At 42.4% G+C, this 17399-nt stretch overlaps 1 protein-coding gene across 7 annotated transcripts in view; it reads left to right on the top strand.

Annotated features, from left to right (window-relative positions):
- Positions 1–17399, top strand: part of LOC142034537 (SAM and SH3 domain-containing protein 1-like) — a 570133-nt gene that overhangs the window by 453459 nt on the left and 99275 nt on the right. For all 7 annotated transcript variants that reach the window (XM_075036016.1, XM_075036015.1, XM_075036017.1 and 4 more), the window contains one exon: positions 13006–13134. In XM_075036016.1, the coding sequence (XP_074892117.1) occupies positions 13006–13134 (129 nt within the window). The remainder of the gene's footprint in view (positions 1–13005; positions 13135–17399) is intronic.

Below are 17399 nucleotides of genomic sequence, written 5' to 3'. Positions count from 1 at the left end.
TGTTTCCCTTCAAGTCCTGATACTTTATGCATGAGGCAGCTTATTCACTGTACATGCTTTCATTTGAAACTGATTATGGTGCATACTGTGAAAAGTGGTGTAACATCTTCCTTCTGCTCAGAGAGCTCCCTGCTGGTTTTGTGGTGCTTCAGATATATCCTGGTACATAGGTTGTCCTTCTGCTCTTGTGGGTTCATAGGTTGGTGTTCCCTGAGACTGCAGTCTCTTCTTTCATCTCAGAAGCAGAGTCTGTGAGGAAACTCCGTCATCCGAGACTTTCTTCTTGTGTTACAGTCACTTTTACAACTAGGTGAGATGTTTTTCTTTGGCATGACAACTCCCCTGACAAATGGTTAGTTAGCGGGATGCTCTCCTTTTGATGTTTCAAGTTGCTATGCACAGGGAAGTTGCTCAAGTGAGAACTTAGCTTACCTTCCAAGTCCAAGTGTCTTTATGTACAGTTGTTGTCTTTCAACCTGGGGTTCAGGGCCTTGGGTCAGTCAGAGTCAAGCTACTGGGTTTTGTAGAGACACACAAATTTTGCAAGCTTTATTGACACTGGGGTTCTGCCAGCTTCTGCTTTTTATGATCTCTTTAGCCACATGGAGCTCTTCAAATTGCTTCATGCTTCAGTTTGGGGTGTATCTCTGTGATGTGCAACACTTGAGTAATGCATTCAGTCTCCAGTAAAAGCAACATAGAATCATAGAATATCTTGAGTTGGAAGGGGCCCATAAGGTTCATTGAGTCTAACTCCCTGCTGCTCGCAGGACTATCTAACACTAAATCATATGACTAAGAGTGTTGTCCAGATGCTCCTTGAACTCTGACAGGCTTGGTGCTGTGACCGCTTCCCTGGGGCGCCTGTTCCAGTGACCGACCCCCCTCTCGGTGAAGAACCTTTTTCCTAATGTCCAAGCTGAACTTTGCCTAATGCAGCTTCATTCCCTGTCCTCATGTCTGTCATCAGTGGGCAGAGCCACTGGACTGACAGCACCCACAGGCTTAAGCACTCCCTTGGAAAAAGTGCATGGCATCCTGCTTACTGGGGAGTTCCTGTAAGTAATAAAGTGCATGTTGCCCCTTCAGAGAAATGTGTGCTTGAAACACTTGGGAGATAAGGCAACCACACACTTACTCAAGCCCAGACTCTAGGATTTGCTCTGTAGGTAAGCAGAAATACTTCTCTTTTATTTGGGTAAGAGGCCTATTTAGCCTAATTAGGAAGCGCTTTGGCAATGATAAAGCAATATGAGCACACAGGAACGCAAAAAGCCCATCTTCACTGTACACAGATAAAGGGAAATGAGCAAATAAAATACGAGATCCCAGAGTAGAAAGGATTATAAGCTGGCAAGAGGTAGAGTTCTTATTGCTAGGTTGATATCCCTAATTGATATAAACATGAAGCCCTGTGCAATCTGGTAGTTAAAAGATATGCATCTAAATAATATTTAAATAGATTCTTGCATTTTTAAGACCCACTGGAGTGTAATTGTATTCAACTTAATTAAATGAACTGAAACCCCTGGATAACTATGCATTACTGCTCCTAAATAAAACACTCTCCAAAGAGACTTCAAGATACTTAGTTAAGGCGATAAAAAACCTGAGCCCACTGCCATGAAGTTTTGCATGAGCAGCTTTATATTTAGTTCATCTGTATTGCTACCTACAGTGGTTGAGAGTGTGTGTTAACAGCGCCGTAGCCCTGATAGAGTCAAATCCGAGGCTTCACTGAAGTGCTTCAGGGCAGAGTCGTCTTTCTGGTTTTACGTTATTTGTATGAATGCGGGGTGTCTATTTAAGCTAGCTTATTAATGCCACTAAAGACTGGGAACCCCTCTGCACCTATGCCAGCGGCGGGCACCCAGTCCCTGCAGAAGCGGGGGTTTGTGGGGGGAGCATGGGCAGGCGGGATGGGCGGCATCAGTGAGGGGGGGCCTGGGCGCAGCTTGCTTACAGCAGCTACAGGAAACCATTTCTTCTGTTGCTAAGATTATGTGGGGAAACATGGATTGCTGCCATGCTCAATTACGGTTGTTTCCTGATAAAAGACGGCCCGTCAGGAAGCGGTAGGAGTGAAGGCGAGGTTAGTCCCTGGGTTCGCAGAAGCGTTGGGTGTATCCTCCAGACTGCAAGCTGCTGAATTTCTAGCAGGAACAAGTAGAAAAATAGCAGAGTTTGAGAAAGCGGTTTAAATGTCAACATTCTGGTTTTCCACAGGTGACAGCTAGGCTGCCCTCTGCGCTTGCAGCAGTAAATCAAGAGCTGTGTGTCTGGGGTGTACCCTGTACCGCTGGCCAGCATACAGGGTAGCCAACCAGGATAGCCAACTTCCATATCTACTCCCAAAACAGAGGAGACACCCCTATCATGCCTTGGTGTGCAGAACGGTATTTTTTTCATGCTTTGTGAAGCTGGATTTTGGGGTAAAGGCAGATACTCCAAGATTCCCTTTCCCCCTTTCCAAAACCTTCACATGGGTAGCAGGAGAGTGCCTGTCTCTTGGAAGTAAGCCTCTTAAATGGGACAGGGAGGAATAAGTAATTGTGCTTACTGTCACACCCAACTTCGAAATAGCGTAGTAGCATTTCTTAACATTGGAATGCTCATCACTGAGCTGGGTGCCGCATGAATAAAGGTGCAGTGCTGCCCTGTAGTTCTTGCCATGTAAGTGCAGGTGAGGCGATAGGCTTGTCCAGGCAGAGGAAACCTGGGGCAACCACATCCCCACTGGGCTTTCCTGGGCACTGGCTTCCCAGCGGAGCGGGAGAGGGCTGGGCTTTCTCCTCCACTCTCCAGTAATTGTAGCTGGGGAGGAAGGTCCAGTGCACAGTTTGGCTGCTGAGGTGGTGAGACATTAGGGAAGGCATGGAGGGCTCTCCTCCTTTATTGGTGCATCCCCGAAACCAGTACCACCAGGTTTCAGTGGGCTGGGGGAAGCTGCGGTCCTTTGGGAGGGCCAGGCAGGAGACCCGGTCAGGATCTCAGTCCTGCCTCTCGAAAAGGCCGGGGAGGGAACCCCAAACCCAGAGAAGTAGAAATAAAGGGGCAAGGAGCACACAATGGTACACTGAAGAAGCAAGGGAAAGGGGCAGGGGGAACAGAAAGAAGGATAAGAAGGGTTTTTTGAGTGAACTTTCTTTTTTCTGGGCAAGGTATGTCCTGTTTGTGCCAAACTGTCCTGGTGAAAAGTTTAAGATAAAGATGGTTATTCTCTACTACCGTGACATTTGGAAAAATAAATGCGTAGAGAGGAGCAAAAGTCAGAGTACGTACTTGTCACTGTCATTGTGGCTTTTATACAGGACCTAGCACAAGGCAGAATGAAATACCATTTCTTCCACAAAGAAACTACAGATTGTAAGAGCTTCTTAGTGGCGGGGGGAGGGGGGGGGGGAACACGACAGGGGACGGACATTCCATGGCCCAAAACAAATTTAGTGCATTTTATTTGGAGAAACTAATTAAGGACCACCAAATTGGATAGAGAACTATTTTAGTAAACAACCAATTGTCTTGCCTTGGGTAGCATGGTGACAATTATATTTGATATTATTGTTATGCCCCTTATGCATGTACCTGTTAGGAACCAGCGTAAGTTGTGTCTCAGGCAAGAATTAATTTGAGCAGTAAATATGTAAGGTATAGGGTACTATGAAGATTTTACTGCCATGTGTTGATGCAATAGAGATTCACAAATCCAAAGTTTAGTAAGTGCTTTCTTTTTTTATGCGTTTTTTTATGATGTTGATGAGATACTTCATTTACAGGATAAAAGGATTAGGTTAGAATAAAATCCCATATAGGAGCAGAATATTAGTGTACCAGTAGATAGTATTAATATTTTGGATGTTGTTCTTGAATGGACGTTGATTTACAGACAAATAGATAGAGTTGCAAAAACAGTAGAGAAATAATTTCCTATTCCTAAAATAAAATCACACTTCAAATACTTCTCAGCATACTCCTAGGAGTATGTTTATAGTGAAACCCTTTATTTTATGGTAGTTTCTGACTTTTTTTTTTCCTCAGTTGAAAATGACACCATTATTTCATACAGTGGAATATTGTTAGATAGGATCTCAGTGACTTGGATTAGGGTGTTTTACTGTTTTATTGTGTTTCACCAATACATCTATCTATAAGGGAATGCCCCATAGTGATTACTGGTATGAAGTAGAAATCAGTTTTGACTATGCTTTTTGTACTAAAACTTGGACATAAACATGACCAAAGTTTGCTTTCTCTGAATCTACCATGTGACTTTAAGACCTTGGGAAACACTGTAAACCAGACTTGCTGAGCTTATGCAGTTGTCCTGAGATAATGTTGTCTTCTCAGTTTGTTTTGACTTTTACATATCTCCCCCCCCCCCCTTTTTTTTTTCTTTACATGTTTTCTGTTTAGGTTTTTTTCAGGCTACTGTTTTAATGATTTGCTCACACCCCAGTTATGTAGACCCAAATGTCACAGAAGATTTGTTTTTGTCCTACTGTGTTACTACTAAGTATAAAGAAAAGATACAAATTTTAATGAGACCTCCTTCGCTATTGCAGTTGATACGGCCAGCTCACCGAGGTAAAGATTTACTTTATCATCTACTTAAGATGTTTGGGTTTTGTATATCTATTTCATTAGATTCTAACTTGACTCAAACATGAAGCCACCCCATAACATGTGCTAAACTGCCGGATTCTGAAACAAATATGTCTCCATCTCCTTAATGGTGCTTTAATCACATATATGTTCATTGCTTAAGTCTTGCCATTTGTTTCTGCGCCAAGTGTCAGGATAGAAGCCCACTGCAGCTGGTGTGCATGAAAAGGCACATTTCCACTCAATTTGAGGAAAAAGCCGCAGCAAACACAGTGTGCAAAAGAAGGAGGCAGTAAGAGCTAGGGAAACAAAACTAATGAGAGGTGATGTCAGGTGCAGCTATTACATGGCTTAAGGAGTTGTTAACTTATTCTGCTTTACAAGCTGGTAATGATAACCTGTGCCTGACTGCTGACCAGCCTGGTGGGTAATGGTGGCCTGGCAGGTATCAGAGCAGACAAGAGTTTTGAGTTACATTTTGATGAGCTTAGTGGAGATCACCTTGGGGAAAGGAGGATAGAAGATAATATGCTGTTATTAGGCAAGCTGGACAGTAAGGGTGCTTTGAAGTAACTTTTCATGAATAAATTTGCATGTAATCTTGTCTGTCAAGATAATGAGCATGTGAAAGAGCTGGTTCTACTTGTGATAAATACCTACTTTTTAAGTATGTTGGAATGTACATTTGCATAGGTACAACTTTTTCGTTAGCGTGCACATATATACACACACATATTTTTATTTTTTACATAGAGGACTTCCTTGGTTGCATGCCAGAGAGAGGGATCCCAGTAGTGTGCTTTCAAATTGATTTTAATTTACAGAGGGGAAAAAACGTCAATCACATTGAGAACACTTTTCCAGAGATGCTTTGTTACATCTTCTTGACAAAGACTTCAGGGCTTTACAGTGAAAAGTGAAGGGGAAAAGGATTATGGTGCTGATGGTGAAGGAAACACTTCACTTGCACAATTTTGAAAAGGGGAATAGTTTGTTTTGATGTAAAGATAGGGCAACGTTTCATATATATATATTAGAAAAAGCTTACATAGCTTTGTAGTTTAATATAAAGTTCTGGGTCTAGGGTGACTGTGCTCTGAACTCAGTGGGCTGTATCAGTTATTTCAGATAACTGCTGCAAAAGCTTTTATATCAAACTACCATTGTGCATTCTGCTTATTGTACAGAATCTAGAACTGTTTTAACTGTGCTGCAGAGAGCTTGACACAGTTTTATTAGATCTATTTTTGTAACTCTGTCTGTAAAGCTGCATAGCTTAATGACTCAACCCTCAGATGCCATAAAAATTAATGGAAAGTCTTCTATTGAATTGGTCTGATCTGTATGTTCTCTTTGTTCTCGCAGTCCTGCTATAGAGAGGTCAAAGGAACCATGACAACCCTTCAGCATCCTCTAAAATAGCTGTTCTCGATATAAAAATGTCATGACTTTGACACTGAGTATTTTATGCCTTCCCCTGAATATCAAGGCAAGCGCTGGACTGCGTGGCCTCGCGCTTCTCTCTCATTCACATTTCTGACCCTGCTGAGTGTCAAGACAGACTTTGAACCTGTCACTTCATGGATAGCGGAATTGTTAGTTCTGCTGAATGGAAGATTGTCCTTTCCGAGCCCTAGGAAAAGAAGGGAACGTTTCTCTAGCAGCTTGTTGGGTTTATTTTTAATGGCAACCATTTTGAAGCTAAGCCAGAAGGCAAAATATCAGCCTTATTCCTGGCAGAAATACATTGCTAGCAAGGGACAGGTAAGAGGGTCAGAAATGTGTCACAGATAAAATTATGCTGAAGCTCTGCAGGTTTTCCTACAGCTGCCTGTCCTCATGGTGCAAGCCTGTGTTACTGTAGCAAACTGAGACACAAGCCCTAGCCAGAAAGGTGCACACAGGTTTAACTTCTGTTTTGAGGTTTGGGTATGATTTAAATCTGCCTCCTTAGAAAGAACTGTGGAGGAACATGAAATACAGTGTGTCTCTCAGATTAATCACCTGTAGCCTGAATTCATACATTAGTATATTTTGCAGTGCAGGGAGGTACACTGCCAGTCCAAGGCTGCCTAGGGAAGGATGCACAAGTTTCTCGAGCTTCTGTGAGCCTGCATTAAGAAAAATATCTAAAAAGGACTGGTATCTTATTCAGAGTTGTCCCATGGAAATCTGAGCATCCCTTGCTTTCTAGGTAAGCTAGTTGTGCTTAACTTTAAACATCTCGTAGGATATGTGGTATGTAGATGAAGTCCTGTTGAAAACCGTGTGTTTATTTGGCACAAAAATGTTTCCCTTCAGCAGATGTTCTCATTTCACCGCTTTTTTGGTCCCTTCTCCCTCTTACCCCTCTCCTCTCCCCAAAAAAGCCTGTTTGCTCTGGCCCATGTTCTGGCTTTCATTTACATACTTCTTACAGCTATCCAAACCAAAGGTATTATTGAAATGCAGGGTCATGTTCCACAAATTTTTGGTAGGCGTCCCTGTTAAGATCCAACTGCCAGAAATAAGCTGCTAATGTTTACAGTGACTCTCCACACAGTAGTCCTGTGTTTCAGGCACGGAAATGGATTTTTCTCATCTTGGGCTGTGAAGGTCAAAAACACGCCTTTGCCAGGGCATGATTGCAAAGCGTTGTGAAAGAGCATCTTCCCTTCGTCTGTGCCCTTTCCACATACAGTTATACTTTAATAGGAGAAAGTCAGATTTTTTTTCCTCCCAGTTTCTGACCTGTTCCTAACCTCCCAGTTTATGCAAGTGCTGTGGCCATAGCTGGAGTGGTTTTTAAGTTAGGAACTTGTATAGTTGCATTGTATGCTGTAGTCTGCATTGCTCTGTGCAGATGGAGACCCGTCTGTCTTGCTGACCAAATGGTCTTGTAGCGTGCACATCTTTTTTACATTTTTGAGATTCATGCAGTTGCATGAATTTCAGTCAGTGGCATGGAGGGTGAGCACATATATCTGATAATCAAGACCTCTTCCCTGACGTTCCTAACATCTGCTGAAATAGGAGGAGGAGGATATGCTGGAGTATGCAGTTTTGTAATATATTTTTTAGAATCTGAGATAGGAATGTACAAACTCAAATAGTTGTATTTTTGGTGGCTTTTTCTAAAACTCTTATTCTGCATGGAAATTTATGCAGAAAGTATGTATGCTGTGCCAGTGCCTAGTATTTAGGTTCAGATGCAGGTTCATGAAATGTATGTGTTTCTTAGCAAAGTCCGTTAGTCCTCCTTAGCTAATGGTGCGTTTATTTTATTACTATTATTAAAATGTGAGTGTATTTTTATTTAATTTTATTGCCAGCAGAGATCTCTGACAAAACGTTTTTCTCCTTTACACTTTCAGATGTCAAATACAAAGGATTATGCCAGCGCGTTAAACCAACTGATGTGCAGTGACCGAGAAATCCTAACTTTATAATAAGTGTCAAATCGGTCCAACTTTTCTTTGTAGTCACTCCATTAACAGGAATCCCAACGGATTCCTTTGGTATTCACATGCATATCAGAACTAATTCTCTGGGAATTCCAGGGCAATTCATCATTTACTCTGTGTTTTATGATGCCAAAAAATGTTGCATGCATACACTATAGGATGGAAATTTAGGAGCATATTTAACAACCAAAAATAAAAATGTGAGATAACTTCTGTTTTCATTAGAATATTTTATTAAATCTTCATGTTATGTTTAACCCTTTAAAACTAGTGGGTTGTTTACTTTCCTGGCTATCAGACTTTTTTATGGAAAGGTCTCAGGCAGTAGTGAAGTCTTAGGAGAAACATGTTGTAACTTTTTACAAATAAATTAAAGCATTTCAGGAATGGTATTTCTGCTTGATATTTGTGTTGCTTACAGATTTTTTCCACTGGAGAAAATCTGTGGGACTACATAGTTGGAACATTGCAGTTTGTATGGCAATAAACACAGTTGGTGCAAAGGAGTCTTCATGGTAGGGCTTTGCTTAACTGTTAAATTTGTAACAAAATGAGAGAGTTTATCGTGAGGTCTTGGTTTTAAAAACTTTAATAAACTAAAGCAGTTATGAGTATATCAGTGGCTACTGAATTACAGATATATCACTAAGAATAAATTTGAAAGGTGTGTCTTTATTCATCACTCACATAAGCTGTTTCAAATACGGGTCCGTCTGTCAAAATGGGACATAGTGGCACATAAGGCTTATTATGAATTGCAGTGGCTTATTATTTTTGGTATCAAATAGCTGTATGCTTTTTCCTACCTGTGAAACTAAGATGGCAGTCCATGTTTGTTTAGACCCTGTTGTAGTATTGGAATCAAGCCCACAATGTAGAGCCATTAATAAGGAAGAAGAGGAATGAACAAACTGATGGGTTTAGACTTTTATTCTATTATCTTAAAAATCCTCTAGGTTTTGGCTAGCATATGAAAGCAAGAAAGTAAAAGGAACTTAAGAAAATTAACATTGGCTCTTATTCTTTATACATCAGAGTGAAATGTATTTAAAATATTATTAGTTATGAATGCTTTTATTGTTCTGGTTTTTTAATAATGCTAGGGATTTTTTAAAACATTTTGGACAATTCCTTTGACTCTCTTTGTAAAAGAATGAATGACTTCTCAAGCTGGAGCTACTGTTTTGCATATGAATATTTTTAAAATACTCAACTTGAAAACAAAATAGAAATACAAAGCACACTGGTGGTGATTTTGTGTGAGAGTTTAGAACTGTTTGGAGAAGTTGGAGGGTCGATATAATGAATAGACAAAATTCTATAGTTCAAAATTCATCTTCTGATTAGTTGTACTTGCTTTTGTTGATACCTAAAGTAGGTTGTCTTGGCCATTATCAGTGCGGTAGAAAAATGAAGCATCTTCTCTTTTTTAGTTTTGCCATGTTTTTAATAGTACTTGAAGAATAAAGGAGGAGGATGGAGATAACTACATGTAGGGATAAAATTTGGGTAATATCAATCAGATATACGATCCTTTGTTAAGTTATGACGTTATTTCCTTACATGTAACATGAGAGGATGCTGTGGGGTGTGAAATACTTGCTATCTTTGGCTTGGCTTGATTTGTGTATCTGTGTTTCTTTTGACAAAAGCAGTGCTTTCTGGACACCCCTACGCATAAATTCATAAAAGCAGCTCTTTGCCACAGAGACAAATGATCTAGTCCGCATCTTCCACTGCAACTTCCTGGCAAGCTGAGACGTAAATGCAAATATTTGTATTTTTGTTCTTATTTTTTGAAGCTAGAGACTTCAAACCCCAAGCTGTCCGCATGTAGTTAGGAGGTTGTGTGCTGCTTTTGTGGAGTGGCCAACTCGTAAAGCTACCCGCCCTTGGCCTGGTAACCCAGCAAAAGTGTATGGCAGAGTTGCAATGAGTATATGTTTCAGTTATCAATTCTCATCTCTAGGATCTTGTGTTTTTTCTGTTCCTTCATCTATTTTTGGACGTCAAGCTTGCTTTCACTCTTCCCCGAGAGCCGGTATGAGCTGTATTTGGAGCACAGCCCCTGACGTGAGTCCCGAGCATTGACAGCGATCCCTTCTGTCAGCCCGGCAGGCTGGTGCCTGCAGCTCAACGTCTCTGGACGGTGCGGCTCTGGCAGACTGGGACGCTTGTGAATAGACCTTTCTTTGTAGCCACGTGCTCGCTAGCGGTGGGGCCACCCGCATTCTGTGGGCTTTAATTGGGGTGCTGCAATCGAGCTAATTTTGCTCTAGGGGACAGTCACAAGCCTTCAGTCTTGTAGAGACCACCTTTAAGAAAAGCACACGCCAAGTGAACGGCACACCAACATAAGTGAAAAAGGAGCACTTGTTCAGCTTTGTTTGGTCTGTTGTGCAGCACCATTGCTATCCTGCGAGCGGTCTGTGACCGTGGACCTGAGGAGGTCCAGGAGGGTGCACAGAGGAGCTCTGGAGCATGCTGTGATCCTCACTTCAGCTCCACCCGGCTCTCAGCTAAGCTGATGTTCACTTGATATATTTGGCTTTGGAGTATTTCTCAGTATTTGGAGTCACACCTATTTCCAAGTAGGTGTACTATATGAAATTTAACGGTTTCCAGAATTGAGAGAGGAGATGGACTGATAAAGTAAATAGGCAGATTCATATTGTTCAAATAAAATGATGGTTTCCCATCTTGCCCATCTTGGAGAGGGGTGTTTGTTATGATGGAGTGACTGGGATTCAGATGTCACGTCGTCTCTTTGGAAGTCATACAGGTTTTCTTACTGCCTGCAACAGTGAGCAAATGAAGATTAAGTTTTGGTTAAGTTTTGGGGTTGCTTTTTCTGTTTGGTGTTCATTTTTCTCCCCAGCACTGCAGCAGTCGTTATCCCCACCAAGCGCGCAAACCTTGTGAAAGCAGCTCGTTGTGCGTGTGCAATCAACAAGCGTGCCCTCAGCCACCGCAGGAGTGTCTAGTTGCACAGGCAGATGTGTGGAGCTTGTGGTACAGGTGGAGAGTCAAAGTTTCTTCCCCAGCTTGTTGGGAAGCAATAGATGGCAAGGAGGTGGCTGGAGGAAGGCATGTGCTTGCTGCCTGCTGAACGGGTAGAGCTGCTGCTCCGGTAGAAAGGCAGGGTAGCACTGTCACACTCTCAAAGATGCTGTCGTCTTGTCCTTGTAAACTACGCACTTGCTTAGCAGTGTGGAAAGTTTTTAGCTCTGGAAAGTTTGAAGTTCCCAGAAGTGTATTTGCACTAAGGGACTCAGTCTTTTAACGTTTGAAACGTCTCCTGTTTGAGATCTTGGCAGGTTGAGAGATAGGAAGTACATAGGTGTATATATAGCAGAGGGTGTGTGTATCGATGTATTTACTGTAGTTATTTCGCTTCTGCTGCTCCAACAAGTGACATGCAAATTGTTTTCCACCTGTACTGTACACAGTAGTTTCAAGAAACTGCAAGCTGTTCTCAATTTTGGGAATGTGAGCTCTACAAAACTTCCCTGGGGAATTTGAGATACCTGTTGGGCATGTAGAATTGCACTTTAAAAAGTGTGTTTCACAGAGTCTGTGGTTCAATAGGCTTTTGCTCCGATTTAAACTGGAATGTTTTTTCCGATTCTGTGGAAGCGATACTTCATTAGAACAGATCTGCCTCTTCAGCATAGTCAAGAAATAAGCAGGACCGCATGCTTATTTCCAAATGGCAAGAGCTTCAGTAATGTGTGGTTTCTAATTTAAAAGATTTCTTCCTAGCTTGTATGCTAAAATTTTGCATTGCAACTTATGTATATTATTAGCACAATTATTTTTAAATGATTTCTCGATTGCTTAGTTTTTTCTTAATATTCTAATAATTTTCTAATTCTAATATTCTAAATAACTTTGTATTTATCTGTTGCATCTACTCACAGCAGCAGTGAAATAACACTGCAGTGTATTCTTGTTCTTCTCTCAGAATATGCACAAAGTGTAGATTTTTGCCCTTTAAAGAATGTATACAATAACATATATATGCTCTTTCATAAATTAGACAAAGAAACAAAATTACTCCATCCCATCTTTTGGACCTATTTTAAGTGCGTGCGTATTTTACCAAAGAAATTGTTAATTCACCCTGCCTATTCCCTTGCCCAGCCCTCTATGGCATACATATCTGAAGTTTAGAAGGGTTTCTCATGTCACTTAAAATCCAGCCTGTTTTTTGGTTTGGTTTGGTTTTTTCCTTATTTATCTGTCATTTTAAAAATATGAATTTTGACTGTAATTAACAAATTATTACAATTAGATTCCTGGCTATAGCCATTTCATTAACAGCGTAGCAATCCTGCCTAGCAAAGCAGACATCTGGGGCTAAGCAAACCATGTTTCTTCCTCCAGTATATCTTAAAAGAGCAACTGGCAGAGTGTCTTTGTGGGTGGCATAAACTGGCCTGTTAAAGTCATTTGGCTGGAATTGTTTGCAATCTGGCTGATTGTGCTTATAAGCAAGAAGTTTAATGTTTTAAATAGCTGTTAGTCATTGTCAAGGAAAGCAGGACTACTCCCAAGTAAATAAGGTCAGTGAAACGTATGTAATGACTGGTTATTGAATGAGTGGGCAGCTGCTTGGGAGAACCAGATGGAATATGAATGTATGTAGGTGGGAGGGAATTGAGGCAGATAGTGCCTGGGGATATGTTGTTCCACTGCTGCGCGTTGCTGTCTCTGTCTTCTCTCTCTGTGTAGGAATTAGCAAGGTCCCACCTGTTTCTGAGGAGCTACTGTGGTACTGCAGTTCTCAACTTTTCTTGAGCGTTAGCATGCTGGGGGCTAGGGATTGAGAGGATGACCCAAGAGCTCTGTGCTGGGTGTGCTGCAGGGAGGGAGTCTCCCTCAGAGTTGTGGTGTTACCTTTAAATTAGAATTTTAAAACTGATTAACCTCTTTTCTTTTTACTTTGTCTCCACCATAGGATGGGTCACTGGGAAATATTGATGACCTGGCACAGCAGTATGCAGACTACTACAACACCTGCTTCACGGATGTGTGTGAGAGGATGGAAGAGCTGCGCAAACGGAGGGTTTCCCAAGACCTTGATATGGTATGTAGAGAAGTTACGACTTTATTAACAAATGATTGCCATTCATGTGCCAGATGAAGAATCAGCATTTCAGCTTGAAGAGTTCTACCCAGGGAAATAACTGTATGTGATTGTGTTCACGCACACAAACGTTTCAGCCAACTCAATTAAACACTTGGAAATTAGCAGGATTAGTTTTTTTCTAGTTATTTGTTATGATTCATTAAGCCTTGGAGTCTGCATTTCTTAGTTCCTCTTTAATTAGAGTACTTTTTACTTGCACACGCTTGCTTGCAAACCTCAATTCTTGGAGGCAAGATAGTGTCTGACAAAAGCATTGTTTCCTTGCTACAAGACGCTCCCAGCATGAGCACAACAAAACTGTGTGCTGTCTTTTGCACTCCAAGGTGCAAACACTGGTTTCAGGCTCCCAAATGTAAGCAGTCTTCAATTTTGTGAGCCCTTTTCCATTATTACATGTTACAGAACCTGTAGCGGGGGACATTGAGTCACTGAGTCCTTCAGGCTGGAGGGGACCTCAGGAGGTCTCTAATCCAACCTTTGGCTGAAAGCAGTGTCAACACTGAATTCAAACCAGATTGCTCAGGGCTTTATCTGATTGGGTTTGAAGACCTCCAAGGATGGAGGCTTTGCAGCCTCTCCGAGCAACCTGTTGTACTGCTTCACTGTCTTCATAGCGAACTTTTCTCTTTTTTCCTGATACTCTGAGATACCTCCCATGGCAATTTATACCCATTGTCTCTCATTCTCATGCCATGCACCACTGTGAAGAGCCAGGCTCCATCTTTTGATAACCTCCCCATAGGTACCAGCAGGCTGCCAGTAGGTCCTTTCAAAGCTGTCTTTTCTCCAAGCTGAATGTCCCATCTCTTCTTGCAAGGCAAGGGCTCAAGTCCTTGAGCAGCTTGGTGGCCCTCCCCTGGACTTATTCAAGTTTATCAGTGCCTGCCTAGCACGCAGGACTGCAGAGCCAGAAGTAGTGGTCCAAGAATGGCCTGACAGATGCCAGGGAAGGGGGAAGAATCGCTTCTCTTGATCTCCTGGCTACCCTCCTGCTGACACGGTGTGGGGTGCCGCTGGCTGTTGTTGCTGCCCGGGCATGCTGCTGGCTCGTGCAAAGGCTGCTGTCCCCCAGGCCTTTTCTGCAGAGCAGGCTGGCCCAGCCAGTCGGTCCCCAGCCTGTGCCAGTGCATGGGGGCTCACTCCTCCTCAGGAGCAAGACTTCGCATTTGTCTGAGTTGAATTTCATGAGGTTCCTGCCAGGCCACTCTGAATGGCAGCCCTGCCCTCAAGCGTATTGACTGCAGCCTGAGGTGGGCATCATCTGTTACCTCGACAGGGGTGCCTTCTGTTTCCTCCTCAGGTATCTAACAGGATAGGCCCCTGCACTACTTTGCTTGTAACTGACCTCCAAGTACGGCACATTAAATGCTATTCTTAAAGCCCAGCTAGCCAGTTTTTCAGCCATTCAGTTGTGTAGACTTGCTGGGGAGTCCCACTGTAGCTGAAACTAATCTATATGCAGGTCATCTCCGTACCTCATTTTTATTAGGTTTAAGAAGGAACCTCTTAGGAGGCCTGTCACAAAAACATCATGTGTTTTCACTTGTTGGACAATTTCCCTACTGTCCTGTAACATCAGTAAATGTTTGTCACTGCTTAGGGTATGTATTACTGATTGCTGTGCTTTTTGCATTGTAAACTCCTTTGTTAGTTTTCATAACATTCATACAGATCACCTGTGACAGAGAAAAAAACTTTAAGTCTGCTTTGTTAGATCTTCGGTGTTAAGTTTGTGTTTCCCAACAGTATCATACACTTTTACATACAGACCTACAGATATTTCCTTCAAGTCTTGTCTTGCAGAAAAACAGGTTATTGAAGGAATTAATTTTTTTTGTCACTTGTGGTTTTGCTGTGGTGGTAATTTTTGTATAACACATACAGAAACTCGTAACCAAAGTATAGTTAATACCTCTGCTGAGGCACAGCACTGTGACAGAGCCAGCATGGGATCTGATCACAGTTCCACAATTCCTCTACAAGATCAAATCCTTTAAGACAAATTTGGGAGCTGAAGTTCTAGAACTGTGTCTTCTACCTTTGCTTCCCCAGATCCTAGCACTGGCTAGCAGCAGGGAGTGGTTTGTGTCCTTTCTCTAGCAGCTGTACCTGATGATGTGGATTACTTAGGGCTACTTTCTTTCTTCTTGGGATTCCAATTTAGCAACTGAGAGGCTTCCAGAGCTTGTATGGACTACGAACTTTGGTTACACAATGAACAGCTGCAGGATCAAGGCAAAGAGAGTCATCTCCTCAGCCCCACTGAAGTTTGCTAGTTCCTTCTTTATTTTTAAATGAAAAAAAATTTAAATGTATTTTGCAGATCTGTTGCTGCCAAGAAGTTTCAAGTGTTAAACAAAAGGTTATTGCAGGAAATCCGTTTGTAGACAGACCCTTGAGGCTTCTGTGAAGAAGCTGACTGCACAGAATCCTGGTTCTCCTGAAAACCCCCACGCTCGGAGTGGCTGGTATTCTGGGTAGCTGTTGGCAGCAATGAAACCCCCTTTCCTGGTGCTCTTGGAAGGCAGCTCTTGTGCTGGGTAATGTAGTGTGCCTTATGGTGGGAGAGGACTCACTTCCATTTAGACAGATGGACCTAATTTGGCTTCCTTCACTTCCGAAGCTGCAGAAGCCAGGCTGGGGAAAGCCATGTGAGCTTAATTAACTCACATCAAAGGTGCAGAGCTTCATGCTGGTTTAAATAGATGTGAGCTAACCCAAGACAGACCAGTGAGTGATTCACTACCTCATTCTGCTTGAGAGAAGCTGTAGTCAGAGAAAGTGGCTGTGTAAAAGACATCCTGGGGATTCCTCTTCAGTGGCTCTCATATTGAGTTTGCTCACTCTAGTAGTCCAGTGATGACTTCTTGAACTGTCACCTCAGAGAGAAGATATTGCAATTGAAAATTACATTAGTGGTCAATTTTTGCTACGTCTCACCACTATAATACAGTTTCTGGACATCAGATAGCTATTCTGCTGATAACACATGAGACTATAGATACTGGCTCACTTCCATAACAACAGCACCCAAACAGCGCTGACTGCAGCTGAAACTTGCTCTCATTAATAAGGAGGCAGGCTTGACTTAGGCACACAGGGAGTGGGAAATGGCCACGTTGACTAGAATGCATTTTCAGTGTGGTAGAGGGGCATGCCTGTTTATAATCTGCTGTAGAAACAGGAGTTGGTTTAAACAGTAGAGCTGCTGAGGTGACTGCAAAAGTACTAATGTGAAAGACAGCACAGAAGAGCAACTCGTTTGTTGTGATGGTTTTCCTCTCTTTACAGCTTGAGGAAAGGTAGTGTATTTGCAGAGGTTTTGGGATAGTGAATGGGCAGTAATGCCAGGGGAAATGCCAGCTTTGTAGCATATCCCAGATGTGCTATGATACCAAATATATGCAGCCCCAAAATTATTATGCACCAGTAATATTGGTGCATGTTAGTCTAGCCTGGCTTTGTCCTGCTGTACATTGCTCTCCTAGCATGAGTGAGGAGGAACAGTGCTGTCTATATACCCTCTCTTCCCAGCAGCGGGGTTGCCCCAGAGCTGGGGATGGGCAGTACTTCTGCTCCCCAGCCCTGTCTTTTTGCTCTCTTTAGCAAAGTGCTAGAACAGAGCAGAGCTGATATGCATGTAGTGCTAGTGCAAATTTCCAGGGGTTTGCTGGAATGGAGGTTACTGAATCATGAGAAGGGGTTACCACCCTAGGATAAACCCAACCCCTGCACTGAGATCAGGTCTAAATGAGGAATAAGGGGGCAAGGGGGAGAGTCTCTGTTGACAGCTATCTCAAAGCTACAGATGCTGTGTGCAAAAAATTTCATAAAGCAAAAGGTATTGGGATACATCTTTAGATTTTATAATTATGAAAGGCCAGGCAATCAGCAGCTGTGATATAGCTGGGAGACTGCAGCTTGATTTTTGGATGGCAGTTCTGATGTCTTCCTCTGAAATGCAGTATGAGTGATAAATGATACATAGCAGGAACACAAAAGGCCAAAGTTAGGTTTGGAGCTGCTTTTACTGAATGCTCTGAACAGAGAGAAAGAGTGGGTCACCCCAGGGATGGAAGCATCCTCTAAAAGTTGCACGGAGAGGCTGTGTCAGGAGGAGCAGTGTAATAACAAAGAAGTGCCTGAGCTGGCAGAGCTCTGCCAGGAACATGTATTTAGCGCCGGCTCGCCCAGATTGCCCT

This window comes from Buteo buteo, chromosome 9 (genome assembly GCF_964188355.1).
Source record: "Buteo buteo chromosome 9, bButBut1.hap1.1, whole genome shotgun sequence".
NCBI classification, from domain to species: Eukaryota; Metazoa; Chordata; class Aves; order Accipitriformes; family Accipitridae; genus Buteo; species Buteo buteo.
The sequence above is the reverse complement of the archived record's forward strand: the minus strand, read 5'-3'. Positions and strand labels throughout refer to the sequence as shown.